We start from the raw sequence: 18085 nt of genomic DNA on the forward strand, positions 1-18085 counted from the left end.
ATATGGAGGGAAGGAAAAAGAAAGGGGGAGAGAGAGAGAGCGCGCGAGCGCTACCCACACATACATTTCACCACGATCTTGGATAATTCTTACAAAACAATCATTTTGACAGATACGAAGAGGAAAGAACTCTTGAAGAGGTTTACAATAATTTAATGAATACTCTTGTACCAAATCCCGGTCTTGGGTTACAGATACAGCTTTTAAAAATAAGTTATAATGGGAAAGATGATGACAATTGTCCATCTAGCCATATAATTAATTGTAGTTTAATGCTGCACTTAAATACTCACTGCACGACAGAAAGATTCAAATCACTACCAAATTACACGCGATTCACTTCCATTCTGCTTTTCAATTACAGGTATTCAGCTTGTAATTTCATTTCTGGAGGTTACTTTCAGGAACAGAGAGCTCTTACACCAAATGGAAATAAATGCCACCTAGAGAATACACACATTAAATGCAATAAAATGGGCACTTAGGAATTGGCATGGTCTGGTCCTCTTCAGCCCTCTAAAAAACTACAGGACAACAGGTTTTTAAAACCACTGATGGGGTGGGGTGCATGGCAGGACTCGACACATGAGAGAGAGTGGGTTACGTACTACACAAGAGCACATCTGCAAAAGGTCCAAGGAGATTTTTGTTGAAGATGCAGCGGATCCACACCAGATATATTGTGAATGGCTTAATGTTTTCTGAAAAGGTGTGATTCTGGTGTGACAAAATATAAGGCATGTAAGTGTTTTCACCTTGCTCCTGTATCCACACTTCATATTTCACCTCCCTGACCTTCAGATACTTAAGGTTCCAGGGGATCTGCCAAGACACAGAGAGCTTCGCTTCACTAGTACCTTGGACAGAGGCTTGACACTTAGCATCCCTGACCTTGCCAGGGTACAGACCACCAGTCCACTTCTGCTTCTTGGGTCCAGGCTTTAATTTCACCGTTTGCCTGATCACTTGGATAAGGGAAGGGATGTCGACTTTTGTATCTTGGTAGACTCGGAAAAGCCATTCCGGGTTCCGACAGCAGAGGTGGCGTGGAACCTCCTTGCTCTTTATTATGCGTTCCTGCTCTGCCTTGTCTAAATGAGCAATTCCTCCCTGGTCCCATGGCCTGTCAGGAAAGGTTACAGTGTTTTCCTGATCAGTGTTCTGCCAGGCAATGTACTGGAGATCCATGCCAGGGAGCGTTGACAGTGTTTTGTATGGGGTGTAGTGTTCGGGGTTGATCGCATAAGGAAACAGCTCCACGACAGAGGCCCCTCTTGGCAGGAAGAGAGACATCACTAACTGGGCTCCGTGCATGCTGACCAACATCGATGCATTGCTGATCAGACGTACAATGTGAGAAAACGAATGGTCCTCTATGGAGACTGTAATGGTTTTCATCTGAAACTCCTGGGCAAGCGCCAAGATTAGTTCTGCCTCATTTAGGATTAGTCTGTTGATTGTTCGACTGAATACTACAATATACTCCTCACTGGCACTTTCTTCCAAGCTGACATTCAGCTTCTCCATCATGAACTTGGTGAAATGCCTGATCTCATTGCCAGAAACCAAGATGTTTGCCTTTGGTCCTTGTGGCTGAACAAATCCATATTGGTACCATGTGGTGATTTTGGACAGCCCTACGTAAGATTTGGTAAAACAAAGGAGCCTGCCCAGGGTTTTAAGCTGCTCTCTGAGGAGTGGCTGTTTGTTACTCAGTAACTTGTAGAGATCGAAGTGCAGGCCTTCACTCCACCCCTCCATGAAGAAGAGTCGTGACTCCAGATCCAAGTCTGGGAACTGCTGCATGGTGTAGAAGATCGGGAGGAGGTCGTCATGGAAGACGTGCATCAAGTTGTCCGGGTTGAATCGGTTGGTGATGAGCGCCACATCAGGCACAAAGACCGGCTTTGGCATGAATTTCAATGCAGCAACTGGCAGTTCCACAAAGTTGAAATATTGGGTGTTGTGGTCCTCCACCGAGGAAAGATCAAGCAAGGCAGGCTGGAATCTCCTGGAGCCCAGGTTGGGAAGCATAACTGACGCGTTGCTGTGAAAGAAGACAAACTCCTCTGCCTCAGTGGAGTAACAGAGGGACTCAAAGCGGCAGATGCGATCCGTGTGCATCCTGCCTGTGCATACCATCCTGGTACCGTCCTCCACCAGGGCCTGAAGAGCCGCATGGTAGTCAATCTGGACCTGAGAGAGTTCCTGGGACTGGCGAGTGAGGACCAGCTCTTCTTCAACCACGAAGACGTGCTCTCGCAGCTTGATGTATTTCCACAGCACAGCTGCAAGGGCAGACACTAGCAGGGCATTAAACACTGCTGCTATGTTCATTCTGTAGCTAGATCCTACCAAGACGACAGGTGGGGAACACAACGGAAAGAGACGACATCATTAATCCTCTTTGACATGGTGAAAGCAGAGCCCTGCGGAAAACAAAACAAGAAAGAAGCCATTGGAATCTCATTTTTACATCCCCGCTATAAATCATGTTTCAAGTATTCCAAAAAACAAAAAACAAAAAGTTTTAATTTCTCAGCATTGCCCCCCGCCCCAGAAATGGGAGAAAGATGAAGGTAAGATACTGTCCAAAACTGAACTCAAAGGGGTGAAAAAATATTGGGAGAAGCTATGAAAAGCAGCTTCCCCTCTACTTTTAGTTTCTACCATTTAAGTAAAATAAATGTCAAGATGAATTTTGTGCATGTGCATTAGGCAATCTAAGCAATTCTTTTCACTAGGAATATGCTTGAAACCTAACTTTCTCAAACTATTTACAATAGGATCAGAGGGGTAGCCGTGTTAGTCTGGATCTGTAAAAAGCAACAGAGAGTCCTGTGGCACCTTTAAGACTAACAGATGTATTGGAGCATAAGCTTTCGTGGGTGAATACCCACTTCTTCAGACGCATGTCTCTGACGAAGTGGGTATTCACCCACAAAAGCTTATACTCCAATACATCTGTTAGTCTTAACGGTGACACAGGACTCTCTGTTGCTATTTACAATAGGGTAGCTCAGCAGAGAGGACAAATGGCCCAGTGTTTAGAGCAAGAGAGACTTGGGTTCAGTTCTCTGCTTTGCCAGGGCCTTCCTCTGTGATCTTGGGCAAGTCACTTGGGCCCTTTTTGAAAGGTTTTTAGGCGGAGAGGGCTGATTTCACAGCAGACTCCACAACCCCACGAGAAGCACTCCAGCAGCGCTTCTCATCACTTGAGCTCTCACAGGTCTGGGGTCCGGGGGGGGGGGGATGAAGCTGGCCCCTCTCTCCAAAGTATAGTCCCATGAGGCTATCTGGTCAGACTTTAATGTTGCCTCACACATCATTATCTGTTACCCCTCCCTACATGATTGCTACTTCATGGCATGAACGGGGTGGGAAGGAAGGTGCAACAACAGCCACTGGTGCAAGAATCATGCTGATATTGGAAGAGAAGGGCTAGTAGGGTGGATGTGTAGATGCAAAGAACCTCTGGAGAGTCACATAGCTCTTGGATCCGTTAGTAAACAACAGCGCGGGCCAACTTCATCCAAACAAATAAACAGGAAACAGAGTGAATGGAAACAATAGCCTGGATCTCAGCTATGCTGTGCCCACATTGTGCCAGGCCACCAACACAGAGCAGTCAAATAGTAACATACCCGACCACAAGTCAATTGCCAGGGGATCCTCCAGCAACACAGAGGAGAGGCTCCTACTCCATTCCCCTCCCAGCTTCTGTCATAGGAAGTGTGCCGGGGCTTGGGGCTACTGACAGCCTGAGTAATTTAGTGCCTCCTTGAGACTGCTCTACCTCATGACAGCATAACACTGACCCAGAGCACAGCCAGCCCAGGAGGAGGGATGGGGCTCCACACGTCCAAATTACACTGTGTCTCTTGGCTGAAGCCCAGGATCGATGGGTCTGAGTTGCCTACTCCTAAATATCTGCATAGGGGAGAGTTTGGCTCTTTGTTTGAAGGGTCACAGCTGTACTAAAATGAACACACCCTTGTCCAGAAAGGGGTGCAGTGGACTCACACCAATACAGCTAACCTTTGATATGTCTAAAAAAAAAAAAAAAACCCACATTCCAGGCATTTCCCCCACAAGTGTGACGTTTTCAAAGGCATTCAGCATTAGCCTAGCTCTGTCCCCATTGAAATCGGCACACTTTTGAAAATCTGACCCTAGATTCATCTCTATGTGCTGGTGCAGGGACTCAGTGTTCTCTTTTTCCAATGGCAGAGGTCTTGGCAATTTCCATTTGAGAGGGCACCAGCCCATTTAGGTTTGTTATTGGTTTATGTTTGCGCATCAATTACATTATATTCTTTAGAACTTTAATTTATGCACCAATTCATCTGCAGCATTCCTGAGCTCCAATTTTCAGTATGTGTCAAATTCATTGTTAATCAGATTGCAAATAAATTGTAGCCAAGACTCAGGGGGAATTATTGGAAGGACAATTTCTGATTGGTCTATGTCTGACCAAACCATTTCTAATTTTATTTGTAGGGAGTAGTTTAAACTGATTTTGCTGTAAGTTTAAACTCACACATGCTTAGGTAAATCCAATGAATTAGTATTGATCCCTTTGCATTCTAAGCCAGACGTACATTGGCTTTGTTATTTCTATACTGTGGAAAGAATTGCATGGCAGGTTGACAGCATACTCAGAATAATATAATAGGCAGACTTTGTATATATATTTTTACACACGTGTGTACACACAGGCACATGCGTACACACACACACAGAGGAATTTGGAAGTTATAGGTAGTCTAAGCTCATGATTAAGGAGGCAGATTGTAGAGGTGATCTTTGGGGATCCAAACTGCAGTTTCAGTTTGGTATCAGCCTTTGCTGGGAACAGAGATGAAGTCCATCTCCTCTGGCAAGTAGGCTGAACGAGTATCTAGCTCAGTAAGTGCCAGAAAGCAAAAGGCAAAGAAAGATACATTTGATTTCACGAGTCACGAATGGTGGCACCGTTGAAACTTTGACCAAGGCCTTGTTTATGCCCAGAACAGCCCAGGCTCCACCATTAATAGCCATCAATTAGTGTAGCTGCACTGGTGCTGACCTGTAAATGTAGAAAAGGCCACTCAGTTTTGGGGGGAGGGAATAATCCAAGGGCTAAGATCTTACACTTGCAGGTCGATCTAAATTTATTTTGTTGATCTACAGTTCTATTTCAGTGTTGAGTATATTGTTTCCAAAGCATGTTTCACTTTTCTTTTTTCTACTTTCCTATTTTTGTAAATAATCTAGCAATAGTATTAGACTGTGTAAACAGCCCGTCCTTTTAGCTATAACTCCAGTACACGATGGAAATTGTTTTAAGTAGCAATATCAATCCAACAAAGAAGAAGATAGAGTCCAAGTGACCTCCTTCAAAGCATGCTACTCAGTATATAAAAGGCAGATCTGGAAGAAAGCCTTTAGCTCTGAAGAATTTAAAATGCTTAAAATAAGGGTCAATCTGAGGGCAGCACAAAACTTAACATCTGTTTTTCAGAACCACTAAAAGCGTCCAAAACTTCTCCTGAAGTCAACAGGAGCTGCTAGAACTCAGCACCTCTGACAAATAAATCAGGCCTTTAACTTATTTTACTCTAATATGAAAAAAACGTCAAAGAGTCATCTGAGGTATCAATCTTCAAACACTCCTAAACTCATCTAGATCTCAACTGGAAACCCCAACGTGGAAGGTTGTGTCTCTCACCAAAAAACTCTGGGAGCCATGCAGTCCTCCTTAGAGAAAAAGTCTATTCTAATATTTCTTTATCCTACCAACCCTCAAGGGACAGCATAAGAACTAGTTTAGATTGGTTTCTAACTTCATTTCTGAAAAGTGGGCCTGATAGATCTCTCTCAAATACACAGGTTAACATCTGTCATTTTACACATTGTTGCATTAGTGCCTGTACAACTACTGTAGTAAATAACTCCGCTTTTTAACATCCTCTGTAAACTGATTTCCTTCCTCCCCTTCCTACAACAGATCTTTCATTTCTTTGCACTTAGCTGAGGCAAGTGTGTTTTCTTTAGCCATCCAAGTTTCAGGGATGGATGTTAAAAGCCAGCATTGCTGAAGGAATCCATCATCATACTTGTTCCTAGCTGCCTAGAAATGCATAAATCCTGGTTCATGCTGTTTGGCTGAAGGCTGCTTTTGCTGGAGGTGAAAAGAGAAAAACTGGGCAGGCGCAGGATTTAGGGAGGAAAGAGAAAAGTCACTGGCACAACTGAATTGTGGATTCTACAATTTTAGGATTTTTCTGGAACGTTTACTCATTTTCTGCAGGACTGTACCTTTCATTTCTTTTCTCTTACACAGTCAGTGAACACAGCGCTAGGGGAGATGCTGGATGGACAGCCCTAAAGACTGAAGTCTTTTGCTCATTCACAGAAAGATGCAACACAAACCATGGTAGTGCAAGCTGCCCCATGCTGTTTCATTTAGGTGCCTTTACCCAGTCAGGATGAACCACATCCAGGGGAAAGAGGACCAGCCAGCCAGTCTCCAAATTCACTGGCTTCTCAGCCTCTCTCAGTTGCCATGGGGGTTTTCTGATGTGGATACCTGCCATGAGGAATTTTGAAATTGTTAAAAGCTTCCATGTAAGACAGACAGCCTTCATCATGGAAATAACTTTAGTTACTTAGCCTCTAGGCCTCCATGTCCCTTCCTGCGACATGAGAATTATTCTGCATTTCTCCATCACAGGTGTGTTGGGAGGAAAGTTTAATATCTGCAAGCACTTTGCATGTGAAAAGCGCTATATAGGCAGGCCAGACATATTGTTCAATGCCACTCATCCCCTCAGTTCTTCAAACGGCTCTTCAACCTCGGGGGGGGGGGGGAGGGGAAATGGGAGCATAGTGGTTCAGAACTGCTTCCCCCACAACCCCATCCACCCACCCACCATGGCAACTTTCAGTGCCATGCCCTCAATCTATAACAGTGGTTCTTAAACTTTTTGTATTGGCGACCCCTTTCACACCAAGCTTCTAAGTGTGCCACACACACCCCTTATAAATTAAAAATGGGGAGGGGGTAATTTAAATTTAACAGGGGCTCGGTGCTGACAGCCCCACGCACGGCTGGGCTCACAACCCCTATGTAACCACCTCATGACCTCCTGAGGGGTCGTGACCCGCAGTTTGAGAATCCCTGCTCTACAGAAATGTGCATCTCAGTCACAAGGATGCTGCGAGGATTGACCAACATTTGTACAGTGCTTTGAAGTGTTCGAGAACTCTCATTCGGCAGCACTGGAAGGAACGACAGCACACAGATTGGAGCCTCGCCAGAAGGAACACTTGTAAAAGGGCTATGCTGCCACAAAGGAGGCTCCCTTGAGGATTCCTGACACAGACAGGTTAGTGGAGAGGAGTGAAAGAGAGAGAATCACGACCACCAGACTGCCCTGGCAGGAAGCTTGATGATGGCTGGTGGCAGCTGACACCTGGCAGTGTGCTGGCAGAGATGGGGAGGTCTGGGTGCAAAGGAAGTGGGAGAAAGCAGGAAAAAAGCTCCGAGGCATGGAGCTGAGACACACAGCACTCTCAGCACCAGGAGGATTAGGAAATTGGAGGGGCCTCTCTAGTTTCCAATAGGAAAGATGGGTGGACAGAGACTGGAAGAAGAAGAGCACAGTCTTGAGGAAGCGCCAGCTTGTCTTTGGTTGCTTTAATTTTAATTAAAATGGCCAACGAGGAGGCACCTAAGGGAAGGCGGGCTGCCAGCAGCTTCCCCTTTCCATCCTTTAGCAAGTGGGCTAACTAGTGTTCATGGCTCCCTATCCTCAAAAAACCTCAGTTCAACTATCACTTTTTAGTTAATATTTATAACTGATAAGCAGGTAAACCCTTCAGCAGCTCCCGTCTGCTCAGAAAGAGCATGTTTCATAGACTTAGAGGCTCTGTCTACACTGCAATTAAACACCTGCGTCTGGCCAGTATCAGATGACTTGGGAATGCAGGGCTCAGGCTACGGGGCTGTTTAATTATGGTGTGGGCATTCGGGCTCAAGCTGGAATCTAGGCTCTGGGACCCTCCCCCATCGCAGGGTCCCAGGGCCCAGGTTCCAGCCTGAGCGGGAACATCTACACTCCAGCCCCATAGCCCAAGCCCCACCAGCCTGGGTTACCTGACACAGGCCAAAAGCAGATGCTTGGGTATGTCTACACTGCAATTAGAGTATCTTGCAGGATTTTCATTACCATTATATAAGATTTGATACAGTAACTAAGTTTTCTCTGTTAATTGGTGCTTATTTCAGAACACCATATATTCCTGCATGAAGCCTGCCTGCTTACAGTAGGTGCTGCCTTGTTCAGGAACACTTTGATGTCTGCTTCAATAAGAGAGTTAGCCGAAACTAGTTATTAAAGGGGAACACACTTGTCAAAATTAATATATTTTTTAAAAGATCTTATTCATAACATCCACAGATTATTACAATTGAAAGACTTTTAAAGAGCAGTTTTTTTCTGCCATGTTTTTATTATTTTTTCTTGCATTTCACTCAGCTTGGACAATTAAAAAAAAAAAAAAAGTAGATTCAACAGTATCACCACAGTTTGCAAGTCAGTCACTCTGGTTCTCAGACATTAGCAGAATGCGCCAATGTTTGGATTGCAAACAATGCAGATAAACATGTCTGCCTCTTTAGCCCAGATCTTCTAAGGTATTTAGGTGCTTAACTCCCATTGCAATCTGGACCTTTTTTCCCAGCTCCCCAGCCTCCCTTTCTATGACCCTAGCAGGCCACCAGGAGAGAAGAAAGTTCTTCACCTTGCCTACCAGCAGGGATGGAATGGTAGCAGGAGGCACTGCCAATAGCTAGTCAGGCTCTGACCATGGCATCTGAGACGCCTTTCCACAAACTCCTGATTTCTCCTCCTGACACAACCCCGTTTTCCACATCTCTCTGCAGAGCAAGGTGAAGAGGAAATGAGGAGGAACAGAGTCCCAAGTGGCCAGGAGACTGTAGTGCCAAGTGGTGGAGGCAGCAGCCTTGCCCTCCAACCATCCTCAGACTGGATCAATATTGGAAAAGTCAAGGGAAGAGACAGGAGGCTTGACTGAGGAGTATGGCACAGACAGAGGCAAAAGAAGAAGACAGAAGATTTTTCTCAGGACCTCATGTACAGGTGGGATAGAGGAAAGAGAAAAAATGTCTGATGGAGATCAGGATGGTAGGAAAGAAATGAGGGATCCTGTATAGTCAGGCCAAAGAAGATGATCTGGGGTTATTTAAAAGTTGATATTTTAAAATTGTGATCAACTCCCACCCACGCCCCAGAGGGATGGGCAGTATGTAGTGGGAATAGATTCTAGGTTTGCAGTGGCTGATGGCGATTAAAAAAAAAAATTTGTTTTCACTTGAAAGTTTGGGAAACAAACATCTGCACTGCTATTCAACTTTGTAAAACCTGATGTTGGATTGTTTCTGCAGTATCTGACTCTCCCTTTTCTTTGAGGGTTTATTTGGTGGAGGAGGAGGGAATTAGGAATCAGACTCAGGATCCGATTCTGTTACAAGCCCTCCACATGAACATTCCCAATGCAGACACTGAGTAGGAACTCCACACATAGAGGGCTAGCAGGATCAGGACTCTTAGACATACTTCTGTAGAGGGACCCACCTGCACACAGTTCCATTACTGTGAATGAGATAAATTAGATGAAATAAGGTTTCACTTGAGCGGGTCCCTTTGCAGGATCAGGGCCTACTCCCATCAGTGAAGTTAGTTATGTGCATACCTGTTTGCAGATGGGTCTTAATTTGGAAACTGCGAATTTTAAGATAATGTTTTACAGTATGTAAAATGGTCAGTAACCACTAGCCTGCAATGGAGGGGGAGCTCTGTGTCCAGCTCTTTAAGTTCAACAGAAGGAAAAGGCAGCACTGAGACTTCAAAGCCAGAAGAGGGTCCCAAGAACCGTTTGATTTCAGTGGGGCTGTTCACAAGCATGGAATGAAGCAAAAGCACAAGAGTCCGTAAGACCAGGGCCTGTATGTATACATATATACCACCCCATCCCTACCACCAGACAAGAGGGGAAGACTTTTGCCCTCTGGCCTGCCAGAAATGTATGGCAGGAGGGCAATATGGTCCAGTGACAAGGCACATGACTGGGAATCAAGAGGTTCAGTCATGCAACTGTTAACAGTGGGAATAGTGATATTTAGTGAAACACGACATAAGTGTTATTACCGTCCTCAACACCTAAAGCTTAACAGAAAATTAAATTCCCCTCTCACAGGTTCTCAGCCACATTAGTTCAAAATTACTAATGTAACTGACTGTGTATTTTTAAATATTTTCCATTTTCATTATAATCTAGGAAGGAAGTTAGAGGGGAAAAATCTCAGAATTAACAAAAAAAAAAAAAAAAAAAAAAAAATGCAAAAGCCCTCCTCCAAACCACTCTTACAGGATCTACAGAAAAACAAGATAATCTCTATGAGGGACTGATTAGGGGAAAATGATATTTATCAAGAGGGAATAACGTTTCTAAGAGTGATTTTCTCCAGGATACAAGTAATGGCAATTTACCGTTTGCATCTAAGGATCTTTGATAGCTCTCATCACTGTGGTATCTCAAGTTTTGTCTACACTGGACTTTCGTCAGCAAAACTTCTGTCGTTCGGGGTATTAAAAAAAAAAAAAAAACAAAAAAAACACCACAACAACCCCCACCCGCCCGAACCACAAGAGTTTTGCTGACGAAAAGCGCCGTTGTGAACAGCGCTTTGTGGGCAGGTGTGCTCTCCAGCGGACAAAGTTACCACCACTCCAACAGCAACTACACTGTGCGCCTTTTAACAGCATGGCTATAGCGGCACAGCTGTGTTGCTAAAAGGTGCATAGTGTAGACACAGCCTAAGTACTTCCCAGGTACATTCAAACTGCATAGCAAAGTCCCTGGTAGACTTCACAAGCCTTCTTGTCCCTCTCCCTTCTCCAGTAGAAGAGATTCTATACACACAGACAACGTTGTAAATTCCTGCTTCCTTTATGGTCACAAGGGAACTATCTGGAAGGGCTGGTGAGAAAACAGGACAAAGTGAAGAGTTGTTTCATTCCTAGCCCTGCCACTGACTTCCTGTGTGACCATGCACAAGTCACAAATCCTCTGTGCCTCAGTTTCATCATCTTATGAACGGAAAATAATTGATCATAATGGGATTTAAATAAGTAATGTTCATAAACCATTGAGTCATCCAATGAAAGTGCTGTATATTAAGTAACTGATATATTTTGTAAGTAAATTTCTTACTAAAAAACAGGAAACTACAGATGTGCTGATTTTTTAAAAAGAAAACATACTACAAAATCATGAAGGGACTAAGCCATGTAGTTGAAGTAGCAAATACCATTAATCAAGTCTGCCTTAGAAGAGAAATATATAAAGCAGAACACCTGAAGTTTCAATTCTCAAATGGGATTTTAAAAATAGGGCTATAACAGAAAACTATAAGATCAAAAATGTTTAAAATATTTTTTTTGAAACCTCAGTATCTACTGACATTCATAAACAAAACAGGTTTATTTTTATTCTAAGGCTTAATCTAAATCAAAAACCTCGCTCTATAGGACAGGGGTAGGCAACCTATGGCGCACATACCAAAGGCGGCACACGAGCTGATTTTCAGTGGCACTCACACTGCCCGGGTCCTGGCCACCGGTCAGGGGGACTCTGCATTTTAATTTAATTTTAAATGAAGCTTCTTAAACATTTTAAAACCCTTATTTACTTTACATACAACAATAGTTTAGTTATATATTATAGACTTATAGAAAGAGACCTTCTAAACCCGTTAATGTATTACTGGCACGCGAAACCTTAAAATAGAGTGAATAAATGAAGACTTGGCACACCACTTCTGAAAGGTTGCCGACCCCTGCCTATATGAGATGGCAAACAAGAAGGTAAGTTCTCCATATAACATTTCCTTTTGTTAAATGCTCTCCATTTCAAATACACCTTCACTATGAAAAGGAAAATAAAGTATGCTACAAGGGGGAAAAATTTTTCTCAAAGACACATATAGCAGTTAGGTGACTAATGCCCATTGACCCATGCACCTAACTACCAGTTGTGCCTTTGGAAAAAAAATTCCCTCATGTAATCAATTTCTTACATAGTAATTCAGAGCTGGATAGCAACTTTCAAGGTACTGTATTCCACTGAAATAACATTTATTCATACTGTTCTCTTCTATCAAAATGGCGGACCTCTAAAAGGGTCAAAAATGCAGTATTGCCAACCCCAAGTATTGAAAAAGTCAGGGTCTGGGGAAAAAAAATAATCAGGAAATGGAGTTATAAAATTAAGAAATTTTAAATAAATAATAAATTGAGTCTTTTTATTTGCGTTCTGGTTTACAAGCTTTTAGGGGTCCCGTTTCAAAGCTTTTCTCCACAATCAGGAAGTCTGGAAATTTTCACTAACAACAAAAAGCTGAGATTGTCATGTAACCACATGACTTCAGCGGCTGGGGCTTTAAGTAAAACTACTGTCAGGAGAGTTGACAATGCCTCTCTGGGTACATGGCTGGGAGCTATAGCACTTGAAGACTCACCAACCCAAAAAACTTTAGTTGATGGAGGAGAGCTGAAGGAAACTGTTAATAAACGAAAGTTCACACCTGTTAACCTTTACTCACATGAGTAATCCCACTGAAATCAATGGCTCCTCTCACATGCATCAGGCTATATTGGAGCCAATGATGCTAATCAATCAGGAAAAAGCTGCAGGATCTTTCCCATTTTTTTTTTTTTTTTTTTTTTTTGGTAAGCAAAAAGTCTTCATTAACAATAAAAATACATGTTAGGAAAACCACTAATAAGAGATCTGATAGACAATTATAAAGAAGTTAAAAAATAACTCCAAGGGAAAAAAAGAATTTACTAATCCTGCAAAACTAATATGAATATCCAGAAAGTATTGATCCCAAAATGCACTCAAGCAATATGAATCTCAGTGACTCTGGGTTTTAGTAGCCATTTGTTTCTATATTCTTCCTCCTCCTCATAAAAGAAACAGCTTGGGTACTGTCTGGATAGAAATTTAAAGGGATAGTACAAAACTGTCTTTATAACCATTAGTATGAGCAATTCAGGTTTCCCATTTAGCCTGGTGTCTGGAACAGTTTCTATGTGCTAGAAATTCTAAGCAGGAGCCTAAAATATTAGCAGCCCAGCACAGCCAATAAGAACATGAAAAAGCCTTCTAGGTTGACAGGCTATACAGTGACATGTGCTGTAGAGACAGTAAAACTGTCCAGTGGAGAATTTTTTTTAAGAAGCCTTAGAATTCAGTCTATATCAGAAACAGGATTTCCTCCCCACAAATCATTTGTTCTAAAATACTCAAACAAAAAAAACAACAACAAAATGCATGAAGGCTGGGATTATAAATTAAATACTGATCACCCACACAACCACGGAGGAAAAATTCAGACAAATTAATTGGAACAGTGGTCTGATACACACATTAAAACACCAAAGAAGTGCACTATAAAAAGGTGGACAAACAGAGCAACCTCCAAAATTGAAGTCAGAGCCGTATGTGAGCTCGACAGCTAACAGAGAATGATTACAAGTAACACTCACCAAAGCAGTACATTAATTCAGAGCATCTGCAACCTCCTTAATCCTTGCAAAAAACTACCCCTAACAGATTAGGATTTCAGCACATGCATACATACCTGACCTGCTATATAAAAGGAAACATTATCCACTGCCTCTCTCTTTCACAAGAAAAAGAAAAATCTTAAATCTATTTCTTGCAGGGAAACCCTCTCTCCAATCTCTCCCCCCTCCCAAAAAACAAAAATCTATCAGAGCAGTAACCAGTGCACCATCTGCAGACTGAGCTACCTTTCTCGCCCAGCTCTGACTCTGAGCATGCTCTGTCTATCAGCAGTGTCCTATCGCTCCAGCTGGCTCACCTCAATTTGTTAGCCTCCCAGAGGTCAGCCTTGCATGCAGGATGATTTGCTGCAGTATTCCTGCAAATTCCCCAAAGGGCAGCCACACTGAAACAAATACAATGGTGCTGTTTTACACAGCTGAGCATGTCTAGGAGACAGACAGAAAGCTGTTTTTCTGTTGTTGTTGTTTTTTTTAAAACAGAGCTTGCTTTTAGGTAAATAAATAAATAAAGGCTCCACACAAAGAAACAAAAGCGATGAGGGGTGAGGAAGGAGGGCAGAAAGAATGCCAATCACCAGAAAAGGAGAAAGCTGCTGTAAATGCCTTTTGGCAATTCCCTCAGCAACTTGTAAGAGCTTTGCTAGCTATGACGGTCAGCGAATGGGCTCAGTATAGAACATGCTGCAAGCATACACCTTCAGAATATAGGGGATCATGTTTTTAAATAAGTTATTTCTTACTGTGAAAAGAGTTTTTGTGGATACGAAAGTCACAAAATTAAACTGTATTTAAAATGAAAATACTAAACTGGGTCCAAGTTAGATAGGCGCAATTGCTTCTCAGTCCACTGGGTGGGTGCAAGCTCAGAGTGATTTTCCTAGCATCCGTCTGCAGAACTCAATCCCCCACTTGCTGAGTCCAGCTGACTAGTTTAGAAGATTTGTGCTCAGTTTTGATTTGTCAAGTCCCTGATCCTGAATTCAGATCCAGGCCCAAGAGCCCAATTCTGAAAACACCACTGAACAAAATGCTTATGACTTAGAGTAGTCTCACAGCAACCAATGGAATGACTGAGATTACTCCCAATAGTAAAGCCCCAATAGTAAATCACACACACACACACACACACACACACACAAATAAAAATGGTTGCCCTCAGACAAGAAGCAGGGTTTCTCTTGCTCCTGGCAAAGGAGAAAGTACAAAGCCCCATCCACATACCTTAATTATTCACATTTTGTGTAAGGGGCATTCGTTTGAAAAACTCTCAGCTATGAATGGTAGCTGTATGCTACCTAGAGCCCTTTTTGAAATGTGTAGAAAGAGCAGCCCAGAGCAGTCAAGCTAGCATCTCTACAGTTCTTTTTCGACTCATACTATAAATCATTAGAGAGAAGGCTAAATGGATTTATGCTACATATACACTGGCTCATACTGTAATTTCAGACTTTGGATTTATACCAGTTGGACCCATTAGCTATTTGGCCAATTCTAGCATCATGTACTGATTTGGATCTTGATCCCGTAAACCCATATGTATGTACATACTACTACTACGCATCCAATCGAACTTAAAGAGACTACTCGTATTTGTAAAGTTACATGCGGAAGTATTCGCAGGATTAAGACCTGAGTTTGTTTCTAATATGGGGGAGTTGAGAGTGAATTTTTGTAATATTAAAAGACAAATAAAAACCAAATATGCAAGAGGGGAAAAAACACCACACCAACCAACCTAAATATTCTATAAAACTGACAAAGGATCTTAACAAATCAAGACCTTCAAAGTAAGTCTGATGACAAGAGGACCAGAAAGATAGGTTATTTCCATTAGAAGCACAGGATTAAAACGTATGGTTTCTGATGCGCTGCTTAGAACACTGCTTTTCTGCCTTAGCATTCCCATACAGAACAAGCAAAAAGGATCTTGCAAACAACAGAAAGACTGCCCAGAGTCATCCTTCTGTCCTTAACTCACCTCACTGTATGTTGGCAAAGCAGGGGCCAGGGGTAGTAGGGCAGTGTGTTGTGGGTCAGGATAGGAGCTTTTGGTCTGCCCATTCTGAGCTTCAAAGTTTTAACTACACATGGAAACAGCTGTATCTATCTCAGGCCTGCTGCTACTGGAGTCAACATGATCCACAATTCTACAGTCCTTGCACACGCAAGACTTTCAAGGCCCAATCTAAACCACACTGAAGTCAATGGGAGTCTTTTCACTGACTTTAGAGGTCTTCATATCAGCCCCTTAATTATTTCAATGGGAACTTTGGTTTCCAAAGACTGCACCACTAGGCCCTTCAGCTTAGCTAATGTTTGCTTTTTATGATAATTGACTTTGTTTGGAAAAACAAACTGGTCTTTATTTACCAATAAAAACATCCCTTTACAACAATGGAGGTGTTTCTAGGGATTTAAAGAGGTGTGGCTTATTGTGTCAAGAGGAGGTTGGTTCACATGGCACGTTGTAAAGTAATGCATCTACTTAAGATGCATGCACAGCAAGAATACTCATAGGAGAACCATCAAGATTGTTGTGCCTCCAAAAAATACATAAATATTATTACGGTATCTAGATTTTCAATGTCCTCCCAACATAGGGGAAAATAACCCATAATTTAATGGAATTTTGGCATTTGTCAAACTCAATGTCCCTTTAAGATGTAACCCCAAGGTTAAAGGCCTACAACGAGAACCTTGATCCAGTAAAGCACTTCAGCACAAGCTTAATTTTAAGCACACAGTCCCAATGAAGTCAACTCATATGCTTAAAATGGAGCACAAGCTAAAGGACATCACTGGATTGGAGCCAGAAACAGTATGACAGTGTGACCCTCACCCTGCCATGGGCTGCGTGTAGACAGATCCTTGTGCTGTAGGGTACATCTACACTGCAGCGGGGAGGTATAATTCCCGGCAGGGGGAAACAGATTCATGCTAGCTCAGCTCAAGCTAGTGCGCTAAAAACAGCAGTGTGGATACTACAGCACTGGCAGCAGCTTGGGCTAGCCACCAGAGCTTGGACCAAGAGGGTTAGGCGGGCTTGGACTAGGGTTGCCAACCTTCCAGGATTGTCCTGGAGTCTCCAGGAATTAAAGATGAACCTCTAATGAAAGGTTATGTCATGGAGAAAAACCTCCAGGAATACAGCCAATCAGAACTGGCAACCCTAGCTTGGGCTCGGGCAGCTACCCCAAGCCGCTCCTTGTGCTGCAGTGTCCACTCTGCTCTTTTTAGTGCACTAGCTTGAGCTGAGCTAGCACAAGTCAGTCTGCACTAGGAATCACACCTCCCAGCAGCTATGTAAATATATCGGTAGAGTCCCACTGAAGTGAATGGGGCTCCGCATGGACACAAGGGGTCCACCCAGCATCGGGGCCTTGGTAACTTAATTAAACATAAAATTTGATTTTAAAGCCCCTGTAATAGTAACTATTTATCTGTTATTAGTGTGATACAAAACACAAACCGTTGCAGCCGCAGACTGCAGTCAACTAAGCTGCCCGCTGCACACCAGCCCTGAGCCAGGAGAATGCTAGCCAAACCTCATTAAGAGATCAATAAATATTTAATTCACATTGTAAAGTTTCAACCTTTAAACACAGCACCACGTAAAGAAAACAATTAACGTTTTGGAATCCCCCAAAAGTGCTACCACATAAATAGACTGGCAGAGAGGTTTGAATAGCCTTCTTTAGGCCAAGGGAGGACAACCAGCAAGGAAACAGTGTTGTTTATGGAATCTTTGCCTTGTACATAGATATTGCAGGAGAACCTGCGTCACTCCCAATTACAACATTTATTATTTATAGACCTAGAAGCACACTCCAGAAGAAACTGTTCTTCCTGCAGTGTTTTAAAATGAAAAGCAATTCTCCGTTTAAAAAGGGAGCACACACAAAAAACCATGTCAAACTACTAGAAGCTTCATTGTATGCAGTTTTGTTGAAGCCACGTTGGTCCCTGGATATTAGAGAGACAAGGTGGGTGAGGTAATATATTTTATTGGACCAAGAAGAGCTCTGTGTAAGCTCCAAAGCTGGTGTCTCTCACCAACAGAAGTTGGTCCAACAGAAGACATTACCTTACCCACCATCTCTCTCTAGAAGCTTCCTTGTCTTGTTGACAAAATGTCAGGTTTCAGACAGGGCGACAATGGTACTTGGTGTACTGAAACCAGGGCTCCAGACATCTAGGATGAAAACCTAGTTTCATAGAAGTTAACTGCAAAACTCCCATTGACTTCAACAGGGCCGAGCTTTCAACCACAAACTAAAGATTCCAAAGGGGAAAGTATTTTGATGGGGGAATAGTATTTTCTCCCAAGAGACTTCAAATGAAAAATTCCACTTTGATCACCTTCTCCAAATGACCCTCAAACGAGTGCATGGTAAGGGAGTACACTGGCTAAAACAGCTAAAATA

The 18085-nt window shown here is 42.8% G+C and overlaps 1 protein-coding gene across 6 annotated transcripts in view; it reads right to left on the reverse strand.

Moving 5' to 3' along the window:
- Nucleotides 1-410: 410 nt before the first annotated feature.
- The window catches only part of POMGNT2 (protein O-linked mannose N-acetylglucosaminyltransferase 2 (beta 1,4-)), a 49410-nt gene continuing 31735 nt past the window's right edge, over nt 411-18085 (reverse strand). For 3 of the 6 annotated variants that reach the window (XM_054019795.1, XM_054019792.1, XM_054019794.1), the window contains one exon: nt 411-2429. In XM_054019795.1, the coding sequence (XP_053875770.1) occupies nt 601-2337 (1737 nt within the window). In that variant the 5' untranslated portion in view covers nt 2338-2429 and the 3' untranslated portion in view covers nt 411-600. The other 3 variants (XM_054019793.1, XM_054019796.1, XM_054019797.1) reach the window with 3 other exon arrangements.

The sequence above is a fragment of the Malaclemys terrapin genome, chromosome 2, assembly GCF_027887155.1.
Source record: "Malaclemys terrapin pileata isolate rMalTer1 chromosome 2, rMalTer1.hap1, whole genome shotgun sequence".
In the NCBI taxonomy this organism is placed as follows: domain Eukaryota; kingdom Metazoa; phylum Chordata; order Testudines; family Emydidae; genus Malaclemys; species Malaclemys terrapin.